Here is a 17,307-nt window from a genome sequence, read left to right as displayed (position 1 = left end):
TGTCACTACTCACCTCCTAACACATAAAGCAAAAAATAATACAGAAAACCATCGACCACGTTTATAACTAATACTAACGAATAGCAACTTCACCTACCATTTAGCCATAGCTTCTTCCTCACTGAACTCTGGATCGAGCTTATCACAATTGACAAGATTGCTCAGGACACTTTCAAAATTTACGGCTAAAAAAGAAAGATCACCATAAATCATACGACACCTGTATATAGTATAGGAGACACTTCAAGTCTTATAAGGACAAGGTAGAAACAGGCAACCACATCAAACAAACAATTCAATTACAAAGACAAGCTAAAAGTAAAATAGGGCAAATTTCAGGAATCAAAATTCAGCATAGAATACGTGGGTGTACTTAAAATCAAAAGAATAGGAATCTTGAGTTGAAGTTAAAGTCCTAAAGTTGGCTGTTTCTTCCTCCTCATGATTATTAATAATACAAGAACCAAAAAAGCTACTTATCTCTTTTGTAGCTACTAGGCGACCATATCCATTATCTTACTGTCTTTTATGTACAGTCCATTTAATTCATTTTCTTCCAAAACGTCTCTCTCCATATGTGTAAAATATGTTACACGTATGTTTGAATACATGCTGAATAGAAGTAACATGATCATCTGCATCCTGTGATCCCAAAACAACTGTATAAAACCATTAATTCTCTCAGAAACATATGGACAATTATCAGCAAAAACTTCTCCAATACTACGAAACAGCACACAAGTTGCACACATCATCATACAGGCAGAGCCGGAGCTAGCCTATTAGGTACGGGTTCAGCGGAATCCAATTACTTGTACTTAAATGCTGTATTTGTAGCAAAAAGTTCATTAAATGTGTGTGTGTATATATATATATAATATTTATTTTTTTATTTTATTTAATTACAAATACAGTAACTTTACCTCTAGGCTCTGTTATACCCTTTAAGTGCACAACTCATATTCATCCATATCCCATACCAATGCTCCTACACTGTTTAAATATCAAGCTGATATCTTGAAGTATGATGATAAATTATAACTTAAAAATTAAAATATCAATGAAACGAGCTTATACTTCAAGGAATTGCCAAAGGCTGATGGGGAAAGATAACTTAAGACAATAAAAGTTACTCACTTTGAAAACAAAACCAAAACCTGGAAGGTATCCCTGAGAATTATAAAGATATCAAAAAAATATCCAGCAGATAGGTTGGAAAAAGATACACGACAGCTTAGACAATAGGCTTGAATCAACCAGCAAACCAAAAGTCCCAATCACCTGAAAGCAACCACAGGAGATATTTCTCATTTAGGTGACTATATATTAGATCAAGACACATATACAACAAGTTTTAAACATAGCTGCCCTGCTAATATAATATTCTCCATATATCCAGTTGAATACACAATTGACAACAGAACACTTTTCTCTGACTTGGAACTCAAAGTAATGGAACCAGAAGAATCTCAAGAACTGGAAAAATCTAAGAGTCCCAACTCCTTAAAGAAGAAGAGTACTGAAAATGGTAAAAGGTTTACTGATGAACAAGTGAAGTTGCTTGAGTCCATGTTTAGACTAGAGACAAAGCTTGAGCCAAGAAAGAAGCTGCAGTTGGCAAGAGATCTTGGGCTGCAGCCGCGTCAAGTAGCTATTTGGTTTCAGAATAAAAGGGCCAGATGGAAATCAAAGCAATTAGAGCACGAATATATAGTACTCAAAGCAAAATTTGACAATTTAAACATGCAATTTCAATCCTTGAAGACTGAAAAGGAGAGACTGCTCATTCAGGTATTCTTTTTCATTTTATTTTGTATCCTCTTTTCTAACAGTGAAAGCCAACTTATAGAAGCTAATAAAGATTGTTTTTTTTCAAACAGTTGGAGATATTAAATGATCAGCTAGAAAACAATCTTGCTAGAGGCAGCAGAAGCGAAGATTTGAAAGACAATGAATTGTACACAAGCACAGAAAATGGAGGAACAGACTTAGAGTTGAAAGATAGTCCAGGTTGCTCAAATGCAAGATTCGACCACAAGAGGGTAAAGGAAGATCAGGATGATGATACAGCAGAAGAAACAGATAAATACTTCACTCCCAAAGAAGAAGCAGAATTTTTAAACCTGGAGGAATTAGGAGACAATTCCTTAGAACAGTGGTGTGTTGGCTTAGGTAGCAGCTTCAACCAATCATGTGACAATTCCGAGTTGTGGGACTTCTAAGCTTCACAATTGTACAGAACTTTCCTAAAAGAGCTCCCTTTTCACCATTAATAGAGTCAGTGTAGTAGGAGAATAGAAGGAGGAATCTATATCCCATCTTTCCGTTTTATTCTTTTCAATTTTGCCCAAGAATCAGAATTTAGCTTGATAAAAAAATTTCTCGTCTTTGAGAATTGAGAGTAGTAGCACAAACAGCAGAGGCTTTGATTGTGAATCAATGTGCGTTAACAAGATGCATGCTTTAGTTTTCTCCGAAACCATTTTGTTGTTCATAAAAGGCTTAGAAAAATTGTTGCTGAAAAAAAATACATGCAATGAGAGAGAGGAAAAGAGAAAAAAATAAACAAAACAAAAACAATACCTTTTTCCTGGTGTGTGACCATAATCAGATAGTAAAAGAGATGCTCGTCTTCAATTGCCCATCGCACTGGAGTTTATAATAAGTTATGTAAATGAAATTCCAAAAGTGCGATACAACTGCTAACCATATAAAATCACTAGAGTAGAGACATGTATTACGGATGTACCTCTATTAGTCTGAAGCTGCAGCAAGTGATTTTAATTGGGTGCATAGAACTTCAATTCTGGAACAAGTGACGGTTAATACAATAACAATCACTCTGACCAAAATGTAAAAACAAGGAATAGAAAATTGAAGGAAAAGGACTGCTGCTGGGTATTTACTGGTTAGGCTCAATTATCAGATATTCCTCCTCCTCTTTTCAGTGCGGCGTTTTTCCCAGTCATCCCTCCATTAGGAACGACAGAGATTCAGTTTTGTCTAAGAAAAGAGGGGATTAAAATACTGCAAATTGCATTGCGACATACACAAAATCGACTTAAATAAGAAAGGCAAGTAAGTAATCAACAAATTCTTGAAAGCTAGAGTCACCAATTAGGTAAATTCTTAACTGGAAGACGTATGATTTCAGCACAAAAAACTTACCGGTACGGTGCAGAAGATCCAACAGGAAGAAACCGTGAAAAAATGGCTGCTCTTTATGTGAAATCATTACGTTAAATAGTTGTAGAAGACAAGCGTTACAACATAACGACGGTTTGGCCGAGTGGTCTAAGGCGCCAGATTTAGGCTCTGGTCCGAAAGGGCGTGGGTTCAAATCCCACAGCCGTCAACTTTTTTTCCTTTTTTTTTTTTTTTCCGTTTTGGATTATTATCTATAGCGTTTTTCAGCTTAAAATTCTCGGTTTATCCAAATGCATCTAACGGTCGAACAACCTCTCATCAGTTATCAGCATCCTTTCTCACCCTAAGCTCACAGGAGCAATGGCTCTCTCGCTTCCAGCATCAAAATCCATTTCTTACTTCAGATGTAGTAGTCCCACAAATGATGCTGTTCCATCCTCCTCTGTTTTCAAATCCCTCAAAATTCCCCGTTTCTGGCCATGGCAAAAGGTACTTTCTTCAATGTACTATTTCATCTCCTTTAGCTAGTTTCATGAATTGGGAAAATCAAGGTTAATTGAGTTGAATTAATAGGTAAAGATGGGACCTTTGACTGTATCTCCAATGGGGTTTGGTACTTGGGCATGGGGCAATCAGCTTCTGTGGGGTTATCAAGATTCTATGGACTCTGAACTTCAGCGCACTTTCAATCTTGCTGTGGAGAATGGCATCAACTTATTTGATACGGCTGATTCTTATGGGACTGGAAGGTTAAATGGACAAAGTGAGAAACTTCTCGGAAAATTCATTCGCGAGTTTCCAGGTGACATTACTTTGTCCTCTTTTGGAGCATTTCATGGACTAATTCATTAGAAAGATTGCATAGCCAATCACATACTCATGAATCATTCCCTTCAGGAACTAGGCATAGAATTGCATTGCCAATTCATACTATCCTATCTTAGGCGCATTTGTTTCACTGTAAAATTCTTAGTTGTTTCACATTTATGGAAACATAGAACAACACTGAATTTGGTTTAGCTCCCAACTTTTCTTGTTTAATTTTGTGTGTTGTCTCGAAGAATTGTTTGCTTCTCTCATCAATTATGTAAATCTGTGACATAATTAGAGGCGGAGCTAGAATTTCAAGCTTATGGGTTCAGGATTCTAATCATTTTAAGTTATTGGGTTCTTAATTAATAATTTATACATATTTAATAGATTTTTTAAGACAAATATAGTGTTCGAACCAAAGCTACTTGGTTCGAACGAACCCGCTCCCGATACTCTAGCTCCGCCCCTGGACATAATAGGAAGAGAAGCATAGAAGGGATAGTAACTATGCTCACCTGCAGGGTGGACTGACTGTTGGACTGCTCTCTGAGCATTTGGTGCTCATTACATATATCAAGGCTACCCAATTCTAATGGCAGTGGACATTCTTTTTTGTTTTCTAAGTTTTTGACTGCTCATGTTTTCAGGAGACCAGCAAGTAAAGAATGACATTGTGATTGCAACAAAGTTTGCAGCATACCCATGGCGTCTAACACCTGGACAATTTGTGAATGCTTGCAAGTATTGCCCTATCCTCATTTCTTTTGAACATACTGATAATCCGATTATCAAAACTCCAGTTTTATAGGGAAAATATATCTATATTTTCACTCGATCAAAATTACATGTTTGTCGGAAGTGCACTAATTTACATTATCTACTCCTTTATCTGGTATAACAAACTTTTAAGAGTACTGCAGAAGACATTAGCCTCATTATTTAGCTGTTTCATATGAACCAACAAGATGCTTTCTTAATTAGAACTTTGTGTCAGGTCTTCTCTGGATAGGATGCTAATTGAGCAAATTGGAATAGGACAATTGCACTGGTCAACTGCAAATTATGCACCTCTGCAGGAACGAGCACTTTGGGATGGTTTAGTTGCCATGTACGAGAAGGTTACTAATAACTCAAAGTATTTATTTAGAATCGCGTGCATTGTTTGACCATTTAGTGTGAGGGGAGATCAAAGTTGTGGTGTCATTCTGTCACTTGTAGAAATGCTTTTGACTCTACTTTCGGCTAACTCTGGTCTTGATTATCACTAATGGATAAAGTACCTGATAGATTCATATTGTTGCACAATTTTTCTCTCGTGTAGGGTTTAGTTCGTGCAGTTGGGGTGAGCAACTATGGACCAAAGCAGCTGCTGAAAATACACAAATATCTTGATGACCGAGGAGTTCCTTTGCGCTCAGCCCAGGTGCCGAGTCTTCTTCCTACTTTACTATGAAGTATGCAGTTAACTTTCTCTTCAGAAGCAAATACAATATTTTATGTACGATGCCCAAGTTAGATATACACAGAGTGTGGAATTCTATGTTGTTTAAAAGAGGTAACAACCAACAATGTGTTATTTCTGGGAAGTCTAAAGAAAATGAAGACAATCTGCTCTAATGGGACAAACATACCCGGTACTTGTGCTAGTAGGAGGTAGCAGTATACGGTGGAGTTGTTGAGGCCGCGCAAGCTAGCCTTGATATCACCATTATTCAATAAAAGAAAAAGAGAAACAACCACCTCTGATGTTCAAGCATTCTTAGCACTCATCAAATTCCATATGACCAGATTGTACTTAAATTGCTTCAAATCGTTGCCCGCTTTAGTGCCACAATCTTAATCCTGTGACCTCTCCAACATCAGGTACAATTTTCATTGCTGAGTATGGGAAATGATCAAATGGAGATGAAAAATGTCTGTGATTCTCTAGGCATACGGGTCATAGCATACAGTCCTCTTGGTCTTGGTATGCTCACTGGGAAATATACGCCCTCAAATCTTCCACCTGGGCCAAGGTACGCACTCCCAATTTCTTCTCAAGTTTTAATTTTTCTAACTAGTAAATGAGCAGGTATAGCTCAAGCTATTATTTGATACTTTTCTCAACGTAAAACATCACTTGTAGGGGACTACTCTTTAGACAAATTCTACCTGGATTGGAGCCATTACTTACCTCACTGAGAGAAATAGCTCAACGACGTCGGAAAACCATACCACAGGTAACCGCTTTTTCAAATTTAAGTGAATGCTCTTCCATCTGTATTACTGGAACTTTCTAGTCAGCTCTTTTAATACAAACAAGCAGCCCACTGCATCTCAGTTCAGTATTCTCATTTCATATAGTATTGGTGTTTGAAATAATGAAAAGCATTATTCTGGAGTTATTTTACATCTTGGATTTTAAGCTCCTGAATAGCGATCTAGCAACTGTTTGCTCTCGTGCAGAGGTTTAGTCCATTCAGGCTGTTAATTTAGTAGGATTTTTCTGAGCCTTGTGAAAGTATAGTTTGTCTTTACTAAAATTTACTTCCTTTAACCTGGCCTTGACATTACTCGTGTATACCCGCAAAAAGCAGTTGGTATGTACTTTAGGTCATTTTTCATGCTCACATTGTTTGTCAGAGCTACAACCCTTAGTCCACAAAGTTTTAGAAAGAATCTAGTACTCTCTGTTTCTCTTTACTCCAGACTCCATGGCATTGATCTTCACAGTTTCAGTCTGTTTCCTCACTCACAATTTGTTAAATTTGAAGATACACGTCAAAAGGAAATACACCGCGTTTCTTTTGTGCTAATAAAGTATGCTTTCATCAGCTCTCTTTCAAATGCTATAACACTTGAGCAGCAACTTCTGTGTATTATCAATCAATATCTACTGCAATGAATTATTCTTTCTTTTATTTTGCTTCACCACCTGTACGGTATTAGTTCCTTCATGCAATTAAGTCTAAATTTATCACCAACTTTGTCTGCTTGCCAGAGTACTACTTTCTCAAGTACTTTATTCGTTATTAGGGAAAGTTCTCACTTAAGGATGTGAAGGATGAAAGGTTGCAAAATAGGCCAACTTTTTGGTGGAGATAGATTCAACATATGTTTCCCTTAAAAGAATCAGGAAAAATAACCAGACGTGCAACACCACAAAACTAGAGTGGGAAAATATGGTCAAAGTCCTTAGTCTTTCTAGATATAGATGCATCTAACTTGTGAAGCAAAAACAAAAAGAAAATTACTGGAACTTGAGGAGAATAGGTTCTCAACAAAGAATTTTAATCTGTTCACATACAATATTGATTAACAGCTGAATTCAAGGTTCCTCCCTTTCATTTGCTTCCCCTTTCTTCGTCTCTTTTTTCTAGTTCTTTTTGGTAGTACCGAATAGGATATCATATTGCTAAGACGGACCGAGTATCTCTAGTCTATCTATGACGTTTTCGATATAGAGCGTTGTTTGGAAAACAAACGTACATCAGTTTTGAACCCTCCTGCAGGATATCCCATGGCTGAATTATAAGAGTATTCCAGCAGAAGCTGACCACTTTACCTCTCAATTTCTAGAATAGAATAAGAGAACTGCTGTTTACTCTTGGTCTAATTCATTCATATTTTTCACAAACTCTGTGCTCCGATATTACCATTGCATGTTGGTAGTTATTTTTTTCGCAGGCAAGTAACATAGAGTTGCATTGCAGATAGCTATCAACTGGTGTATATCCAAGGGTACAATTCCTATCCCTGGAGTCAAGTCTGTAAAACAAGCTGAGGAGAATCTAGGAGCCCTTGGTTGGCAACTCACTTCTGATGAATTGCTCCAATTAGAATACGCGGCTCTTGATTCTCCACGCAAGATGATCCAAAACGTATTTCAGACAAAGTGATAACTTCTCCACATAATGGATACGTTTAGGATGATATACTAGGAGATACCAATGTACACATTTGGATCATTTTCATATACTCATTTGCTCTAAGAGCCATTTTCTCAAAATATGAGCAAGGTAGCTTAGTTTACCGGTGGTAATGTATATCCTATCCACGGAGGTAAAAACTTTAGATACTTGTTAAGGCGGAGTGTTGGATCACAACACACATATCAACATTTCCCCAAGTAGTCTAGATACTGCTGGTAAGAACAGAAACAGGGGCACATAAGTAAGATAACAAATAAAAACACGGCTCATAATCATACCAAACTCAAAATGAGCACTAAATTCTTTTTGTAAATGGAACTGAAGTTGAAACAAATGTGCTGCAGTTAAACAGACAACGATAGAGCCACCAAAATGTAAGCAAAAGAACTACAAAATCATGCAATTGGCATAGCATTTAGACAGCAAATGCAACCGCCTGTTTACTTGATCTTCTTCTTTGGCCTCAACTGCAAAGCAAGTAACAAAAGAAAGCATTAAGTGTATGGAGACTCAAGTTGAACAACATACATGATAGAAAATGTTGCAGAAACTCAAGAAGATACCTGGTTGCTATGGCCACATTTCTTCTTCCTGCAATTTACAGCACGAGGATGCAGACGGGCATAACACCTGTAGCGAAAACATGAGTATACACCAGAGCTTTGGATACATGGATGGCATAAAAACACAACTCCACATGCACATTTCTTTATCACCACTGCAAACATAAAAGCGAAGCACTAGATGGGAAGGACCTTGGCGAGCACTCAAAATTTATTGCTTGGTGCCATAATCATTGAGTCCTCAAATGATATAACAATGACAAAAGTGAGAACTAACCTGTCAACATTTTCTTGAGCGAACAACAAATTTTCAGTACACCATATTACCACTTCAAAATAAAATTACACCATATTCTAGCTACTGCCTTCTCATGCTAACTCCGTATCATATCTATGGAAAAGGTAAAACATAAATGTGTGTAGTAAAACAGCTATAGTGGAAGATCTAGAAACAGGTACATAGGTAGATCATATTTGGTAGATTTTCATACATCAGACACCCTCTAAGAACCTAAACTTATCCTTTAGCTAAGCACAAAGCTCCAAAGTTTGCAAGCTAGAATCAGAGCGAAAATAGCTTTGATATTGTTAGTTTTGTGTTCAAGGTGCAGATCCACCACAGAGGTTGTTTTTTGGACTAAACCCCACCCGCAGATTCAAAACCACCATCTTTCAACTTCATTCCATTTCATCAACGTGATAAAAGTTTGTGTTCACAAGTTAGGGGTAAGTTCTGCATACACTGGGTTTTTTGTTGTTTGTTGATAAAAGTTTGTATTAACCATCAGGAGCAAGTCAGGACAATGACATACAAATGCCATCTAAGCTTACTGGCCATCTTAAAGAGTTGATGTTTAAGTGAAAACATTACATCATGGACGTAAAGAACCAACACATATACAGTAACACTTTCAATTTCTGACATGTAGATTTCAGCAAATGATCGAGATAAGCAAATGAAGCTCAAAGCCACATTGTTCAGGGGAGAACTTACTTGCGGCAAATCATCTTATCCTGGTTGTATTTCCTGGCCAATGCCATAAGAGACGGTTCAATGATCCCTCCACGGAGCCTCAGCACAAGATGCAGAGTCGACTCTGTTTTTACACAAAAACAAAATTAACTAAAAATCGAGCTAACAACCAAAAATGGGCCAACTTTTCAATCAACACAAACCTTTTTGGATATTATAATCAGCCAGTGTACGTCCATCTTCAAGCTGTTTACCAGCAAAGATCAATCGCTGCTGGTCCGGTGGAATACCTAGAAACGAGCCAGTCAATTCATATAAGAGATGCCCATTACTGATAAATTGATTTAATTTGATTTGGACACCATTTCATTTCCAGAGCTCAAATATGAGAAGCAATTAAACTTAAAAAGCATAGAAACTTTAACAAGTGAATTACCTTCCTTGTCCTGAATCTTGGCCTTGACATTGTCGATGGTATCGCTCGATTCCACTTCAAGGGTGATGGTCTTCCCCGTTAGGGTTTTCACGAAGATCTGCATCTTATCTCTCCGATACGAGAATTGCAGGCTTTTTTTTTTCCTTCAAGAAGCTTATATTGGTGATATTTAGGGTTTAGGAGTTTTCTCCTTGATCGAAACGACGTCGTAGACGTGTGTTAAATCCAAGTGTAAATTCCATTTACTGCCCATATAGATCTTGAAATTATATTCACCTCCCTGTACATTTGAATGTGACAAATTAGGCTGTAGAACTTCAGATATTATTACACTTGCTTCTCTGGTAGTTTGGACATTACAATTCTCTATATTATATACTCCATATTTGACCAACTTTTAAGTACTTCTTGGCTTAAATATATCTATTAGTCTTACGATTACTAATTTTATTACAAATGATCATAAAAATATTCTACTAAAAATTATTTTCGAGTTAATATAAATAAAAGTGTAAGTTTTTGAAAATGAAAAATATCATTCTTATATACCAAACTCAATAAGGGGAGAAATTACTACATAGAAGTTTTCAATTATCAATATATTAAAAATATTAATCAATATACAAATGCTGAAAAAATTTAAAAATAAAAATAAAAATGATCATCATTTTTTAAAAATGGCATTTGTTCGAAAATTTCTCTGTGTGTGTTGTTNGCCTGAGAAGAGGTACCTGGATCTGCACATGAAAAACATGCACAGAAAGGGCATGAGTACACCACAGCGATACTCAGTAAGTGCCAAGCCTAACCTCGGTTGGGTAGTGATGAGGAAGGTTAGGGCCCTACTGAGGTAAAATATAATATTAATTAACAGTATGAAAATCTGACAGAAATAATGGGTACAGCAGTGAGATAAGACAGGCTAACGAAATAATAACTACTACACATAGAACAAAATGGACACAGAATGACTACAGCTCAATACCAAGAATAACAATGAGGGTCTCCCAGGATACCGTCCTGTAGCCCTTCCTCAACTGTCCAGTGGATCTCCCGGGATACCGTCCCGTAGTCCAACTCATGTGCCAAACCGAAGGATCTCCCGGGATACCGTCCCGTAATCCAACCATCAATATGCAGGGAGGATCTATCGGGAATCTAACCCGCAATCCCAAAGTAAAAGTGCAGGGGGATCTACCGGGAATCGAACCCGTAGTCCCAAAGTAAACAAACGGGAGGGGGGGGGGGGTTGGCTACCGGAATCCCACATCCATAGTCCCAATGTAAATGTGCAACCACAGCCAGAAATATACCAAGGAATGAAGTACGAAATACAACACAGATAGAACTAGCCTAGCATGCTTCACGTAGAACAGTCAAAACANAGTATGTAATTCCTTTTTTTTAAAATGTTCAATTTTCTATTATGAAATTATTCATCTCTAAGTTTCGCATCAATAATTTTTTCAATTTTTGTGAACGTATTCAATCATAATTTGATTTTGGTTTTTAAAAAAATAATTTTTTCATTTTATTAAAAGAAACATTACCCTAAGATTTTAATAAGTCGAGTAGTTACTTAAATATATATATCATAATTGCTTTTTGGAGACTAAAATAATATTGAAGAATAGGTAATTATCACAAACTTAAAAGTTTTACGATACAAAGAAAGCCAATGTTTTGCTAATTTACTAACAAAAAAAAATAATGTCTAAATCTAAAAAGAATTGAAGTAGACGAAGTTACTAATGTAATTTTCATGTGTTGTTATTTTTCTTTTTCAAATTTATTATACAATGTAGTTCAAATAAGGAAGAATTTAATATCCCAAACAAAGTTAATTTGAAATCCTAAATATTAGAGAACTAATTAAATATTTATTTCTAAATATTAGGAAAATAATGAAATGACTATTTTATCTAATGTAAAATTAATTTTTAAAGGGTAAAAAAAGTGAACGACATTTCGCTAAGGGCTTTCGTGCTTTTAATATAGTATAAATTATAATTTAATTATTTATAGCCATAACGTTTAATTGGTAATAAAATTTATTTAACAGAGAAGGGCCAAATATATCCCTCTAGTGTCGAAAATTATTTAAATTTATCCTTCGTTATACAATTAGTGTATTCGAACCCCTACCGTTATATTTTAATTCAAAATTGCCCTTAATTATAACAGAGGGACACGTGGCAGCTCAAGAATAAAACGTCCAATCCCTATCTTAAAATACCCGATCCAATTAAAACCACCCCTAATTTAACCCACTAGCCGACCCATATCCCTCATTATCTCTTCTTCGTATCCCCTCCCTCTCCCTTTATTCCTGATCAAATCCAAACAAATTTCGATAAAACAATAGTACTGAGATGGTGACCCTTTTCTCTTTAGTTCCATGATGGTGAAAGTCGTTCCTGCTTTTTGTGATAGTCTTAGTTGAATTGTCCTTCTAAAATGAAAATTTTGGAATAAAGGAGAAAAATATGATATAATAGTGAGAGATGGTCCTTGTTTATAGGTGAAAAGGAAATGAAAGATGGGAGAGGAAGGTTTGCTAAGAGAGAAAAATTAGTCGGAGGATAGATTTTTCCAGTGAAGTTTCGGATGGTTCAGCTAATGGGTTAATGGCTTAATTTAGGGGTGGGTTTTAATTGGACCGGATATTTTAAAATGGGGGTTGGGCTTTTTACTCTTGAGCTTTCACGCGTCCCTTAATTTTAAGGATAATTTTGAACTAAAGTATAACGGTAGGGGTTCAAATACACTAGAAGAATATATTTGGCCCTTTTCCGTTTATTTAATTACCAAAAAAATACTTGTATTACTTTATCTCTAGTTTCGCAGTCCTCCTCCGTCTAATCTAATCCTATCTTGTTGGTCCAGGATATTGTAATTTTTGAAGAATCAAATAAGAACTCCGAAGTATAATTTTTGAAGAACCTTCGTGCCGAAGTGCGACTAAAACACAAATGTCGAGAATTTATTACTCCCTGTGTTTTAATTTAGATGACACGCTTTCCTTATTAGCCTGTTTCAAAAAGAATGACACACACACACACACACACACACACACACACACACACACACATATATATATATATATATATACACACACACACACACACAAAATAATTTTTTAGTCGTATACTTTTTTTCTTTTCTTGTTGCATATATTTTGTGTTTGCAGTTTTAAGTACCTTATCATACGATTATTTTTCAGTTTTNTAAATACTACTTCGCCTCTAGCAACAAAAAAAAAAACTACTCCATATAACTATAAAACTCTTTCACATTTAAAATCCTATAAGTACAGTTCTTTGAAACATTGTAGCTAGATTTGAATGAAACGAAATTCTTTTAAAATAAATGTATACACGTCTATGTTTATCTAAATAACAAAAAAGAGTTTATAAAACCAAATAAAAGTTTACTTACATATATAATAAAGTAAACATACATGATGGAGAAAGAAACATCACAAAATCAGTCAATATTAAAAAAAAGTTATTTCTTTTTTCTTCTTGAAGAATATTTGTTTGAAGAGTCAATTTGCATAAATGGACATCTAACAAATAACAAAACTTTGGCTATACAATTGCTATACTTAATTTCAATTTAGCACATTCAAAAAATTGAAGGGTATAAGCTGAAACCCCTTCATTTAGCTGTAGTCAAGCCAATATTGCAAGGGTATAATTACTTTTTCGTTGAAGAATATTAGTTTTGAATCATTAGATTATGTGAAAGGTTTTTTTTTTCAAACTCAACAAGAGAGAAATTGGTTTCTAATTGATAGTTTCTATAACGACTTTTAAGTGTAACAAAGAGTATATATAAAGAAAAAATCGGCATCACGTGAAATATTTTTTTTTTAAAATGTAAACAAAAAAAACTCTTTACTTTTTTTAATTCAAAGATAATAAAAAGATAAGATATTTTTGAACATTACTAGAGAGTTCTAAAATTGTTATAATAGAAGTTATATCATGGATAAACTCAAAAAACTGAAATCTTATGGAATATTTACATAATATCCGGCCATATTTATTGTTNACTTTTTATAGCTAATATAAATAGATGATATACCTACAACACACGATTATACACATATTATATATGGATTATATATAAATTACACATCATTCAATATTTTAATTTAAGTGATCGGGTGAGCACCTATTTAGGCAGATTTGATAAAGCCAAAAGAAAAGTATAAAATAACTTCAACCAAAGACTAAAAATATAATTAAAGTTCATATGTAGACAATATTTATTAAAACTCATCCTTTTATAGTGAAATAAATTAATTTTTTGTTACAAAAGAAATAATGACATAAAAATTAAGATAAAAGAAAATAAATATTGAAAAAAATGTTAGAAAGATCTAAAAATGAGAAGAAAAAAAGATGACAACAAATTTCTTCTTATGTTTCATCTTTGTTGAGTATAAAAAATTTGAAAGTTAATCTCATTGATTTCAAATATTTTTTTTTTCATCTCAAATACATAGATTATAATATAAGGATATCTTAGAATATATTTTTTTTAATTTACATTTTGCATCGTTTTTAAAAAAGTCACTATTACTAACAAACTGATATGATATTAGGAATTTGAATTGGAATGTAATTTGAGTAGTTTGCATTGAGGTTAAGCCAAGTATGGTGTCGAAAAATAAACTATTTGACAATTTGACTGTATATGCAATATTTTACAATAATAATCAACTAATTTAACATTTAATGATTCAAAGAACAAATTTTTTGCATATATAGGGTATTGAAAATTCAAATTCTGGGGCTAGAGATATCGATAAACTTAAATTGGAGTCGTACTGAAATAAATCCGGTCAAAGAATCATTTAAATTTTTAGATAGCCGATTAAAGTGAATTTTAAATTAAGGATAATATCTTCACTTGCATCATAATAAAGATAATCATTATTATAATATATATAATTTTTTGAAATTGAAATTTCAAAATAGAAATATTTTTTGAAAGATAAAATCATACCAAATAAGAGTTTAAGTCGTAGTATAAGAGTCACGTCGTAATCAAAGAAATCGTTTATATCGTGTCAACCTTTGTGCTTTGCCATAGATATGAGTTATTATTTCACTTTGTGGCTATTTTTAGGTTCCAATGACACAGATGAGAATAGTGCAAAAATAAATTATCACTACGAGAATTGAGAAAATGTTAGTGTTTTTTCATGTAGTGTTTCTTAATTAATATCTGACGATTATCTATAATTATTTAGAAGGTTTAAATGTTAAGGTTATTTACTTATAATTCAAATAACTCAGATATTTAACATGGTTTTCGACCAATATCAAAATGGATAAAAAAAAATTCGCTAGCTAAAGAATTTTTTATATTTTTAGATAGCCAACTAAAATGAGTTTTGAATAAAGAATAATATTTTCAATTACATTATTATACAAATAATATTATTGAAAAATAATATTTTAGAAACATAAATTTTAAGAAAGAAATATTTTTTAAGAGATATCAACACACCAAATAAGAGTACAAATAGTAGTAAAAGAGTTAAGTCTTATCCAAAGAGTCATTCACTGTCTCAACATTTGATTGTTTTGCCATAAATATGAGTTATTATTTTGCTTCCTGACTATTTTTAGGATCCAATGACACTGACAAGAATGATATCAAAAAAGAAAAATAGAAGAAATGGTTAATTTGTTTCACGTAGTTAATATCCAATGATTATCTATACTTACTGAGAAAGTGTAAATTTTAAGATTATTTACATACAATCCAAATAACTTAAATATTTGACATGATTAGTGTCCGCGCATCTGCGCGGGTACTAATACTAGTTCAACTTTAAAGTCTTCGCTTTTATAGGCCCACAGAGCTTTTACTCCTTAAGATTTTAAGACAACACGTTTCAAAAGTTTTATTTTTTTTTCTTAAATTCCGTACCGAGTCAAACTACCTCATCTGAATTGAAACGAAGGAAATATTTAATTGTAATTACAGCAAAGTACATTAATTTATTGTGATCAAATTATATATTAAAGTAAATTATATATTAATTAATTAATGATGATCTATAATAAAAATTAGGTACATATCAAAACATCTTTACCAACACCAAGAGCTTGTTTGGAAAGCCATCTTGAAAATGGATTTAGGTGTAATTAGGTGTAGTTACACAGTTTGACATGTTTGTTTGGCCAAGTAATTACTTGGTCAGCATGAAATTGGATGTAATTGGAGGGGTGTAATTACACTCTCCAATTCTCAAGGGGGAGGTGAGAATTGGTGGTAATTACACTGTGTAATTACAAGGTTGCTTTTTAGTTTTTCTCATTTTTGTTTTTATTTTAATTTATTTTCTTTATAACTTTTTATTTCTATTATTTTAATTTTTAATTTTTTTTACTTTTTAATTTCTTTTGAAAATTTAAAATATGTTTTTTTTTCTTTGTACATTATTATTATTTTTATTTATCTATCTTTACTTCTTGTGATTCCATGTAATTGTTAATATTTTATTATTCTATTTTTTGAAACTACGCCTCCATATATTAGAAATAATGAGTCATTAACAAATTTGGCATATAATGAGTGATGCAATTAAAGTAAAATTTCGTTGTTGAATGTTGTTATAATATTATTATGTTGGAATTTGATATATGTTAAACTATTTTATTTATTTTGAATTTTGAAATTGTGNGTTATAAATCTATCATGTTTCCTATTCTTAAGTTGCAGTTGGACTTACTATTATTATGTTGGAATTTGATATATGTTAAACTATTTTATTTTTTTTGAATTTTGAAATTGTGTTATATTCATGGTTCCAATTTACTTGTTTTAGTAGCGTTGACTCACATTGCATGTTGTTCATTTTTTAGTTAGAATTGATAGATTAGTTTTGTCAAACATTTGAATAATGTTATGACATTATATTTATATATATTAATTTATTTATCAAACATGAATTTCATGATGTTCTTATAAACCATATATTTTTAGTTTTGTTAAGTATCTAAATTAAATATTATTAATTTAAAAAATATATAAAATTATTTTTATAATATTAGTTATAAATATATGATTAGTAATTAATGTGTATTCACAAAAAAATATACATCTTAAATATTAAATATAATAGGAGTACCATTTATAGTGATAAAAATGTATAGGCATATATCCGTTATATTAACTTTTAAGTTTTGATAATTACTTAATTTAAAATTTAATCTAACCGTGTAATTATACTTGTACAACCAAACAGTAAATTTATAATTAGACTATGACAAACAAACATGTCGTCATAATTACACATAATTTGTAATTACTACAATTTCAATTACTTGGTGGCTTTCCAAGCACACTCCAAATTAAAAGACAGTAGCACACGTGCCAGTCACTGATCCCTACCTTTCATCGAATGCCACGCCCCAGGTACTCACCTACCCTAAAAGCTCT

At 33.2% G+C, this 17,307-nt stretch overlaps 3 protein-coding genes, 1 long non-coding RNA gene and 1 other non-coding gene across 13 annotated transcripts; 3 read left to right on the top strand and 2 right to left on the bottom strand.

The window, feature by feature from the left end:
* Nucleotides 1-313: 313 nt before the first annotated feature.
* Nucleotides 314-3,335, bottom strand: LOC109213008. 9 transcript variants are annotated; one of them, XR_002065939.1, is made up of 5 exons: nt 3,169-3,335; nt 2,750-3,003; nt 2,584-2,649; nt 924-1,281; nt 314-825 (listed from the first exon to the last, which is right to left on the bottom strand). It is a non-coding gene; the product is annotated as an uncharacterized LOC109213008 (long non-coding RNA). The 9 variants fall into 9 exon arrangements; XR_002065940.1 differs by lacking the exon at nt 3,169-3,335 and having other exon boundaries at nt 924-993; nt 1,138-1,281; nt 2,750-3,161; XR_002065943.1 differs by lacking the exon at nt 3,169-3,335 and having other exon boundaries at nt 314-659; nt 924-993; nt 1,138-1,281; nt 2,750-3,161.
* Nucleotides 1,329-2,436, top strand: LOC109213006 (homeobox-leucine zipper protein ATHB-7-like). Its single transcript, XM_019376750.1, has 2 exons — nt 1,329-1,791; nt 1,881-2,436. Exons 1-2 carry the CDS (start codon nt 1,453-1,455, stop codon nt 2,220-2,222), a joined length of 681 nt encoding a protein of 226 aa, XP_019232295.1. The 5' UTR covers nt 1,329-1,452; the 3' UTR covers nt 2,223-2,436.
* On the top strand, nt 3,276-3,355 carry TRNAL-UAG. The gene has a single exon. It is a non-coding gene; the product is annotated as a tRNA-Leu (tRNA).
* Nucleotides 3,356-3,422: 67 nt separating this feature from the next.
* Nucleotides 3,423-7,981, top strand: LOC109213005 (pyridoxal reductase, chloroplastic). Its single transcript, XM_019376749.1, has 8 exons — nt 3,423-3,636; nt 3,721-3,949; nt 4,608-4,701; nt 4,955-5,078; nt 5,282-5,383; nt 5,824-5,975; nt 6,086-6,179; nt 7,653-7,981. Exons 1-8 carry the CDS (start codon nt 3,508-3,510, stop codon nt 7,836-7,838), a joined length of 1,110 nt encoding a protein of 369 aa, XP_019232294.1. The 5' UTR covers nt 3,423-3,507; the 3' UTR covers nt 7,839-7,981.
* Nucleotides 7,982-8,113: 132 nt separating this feature from the next.
* Nucleotides 8,114-9,993, bottom strand: LOC109213007 (ubiquitin-60S ribosomal protein L40). The gene is made up of 5 exons (XM_019376751.1): nt 9,844-9,993; nt 9,611-9,697; nt 9,429-9,531; nt 8,435-8,501; nt 8,114-8,338 (listed from the first exon to the last, which is right to left on the bottom strand). The coding sequence occupies exons 1-5, from the start codon at nt 9,944-9,946 to the stop codon at nt 8,312-8,314; spliced, it is 387 nt and encodes a 128-aa protein (XP_019232296.1). The 5' UTR covers nt 9,947-9,993; the 3' UTR covers nt 8,114-8,311.
* Between the last annotated feature and the right edge of the window lie 7,314 nt (nt 9,994-17,307).

Source organism: Nicotiana attenuata, unplaced genomic scaffold (genome assembly GCF_001879085.1).
Source record: "Nicotiana attenuata strain UT unplaced genomic scaffold, NIATTr2, whole genome shotgun sequence".
In the NCBI taxonomy this organism is placed as follows: Eukaryota; Viridiplantae; Streptophyta; class Magnoliopsida; order Solanales; family Solanaceae; genus Nicotiana; species Nicotiana attenuata.
This window is presented reverse-complemented; position numbering and strand designations above follow the sequence as displayed.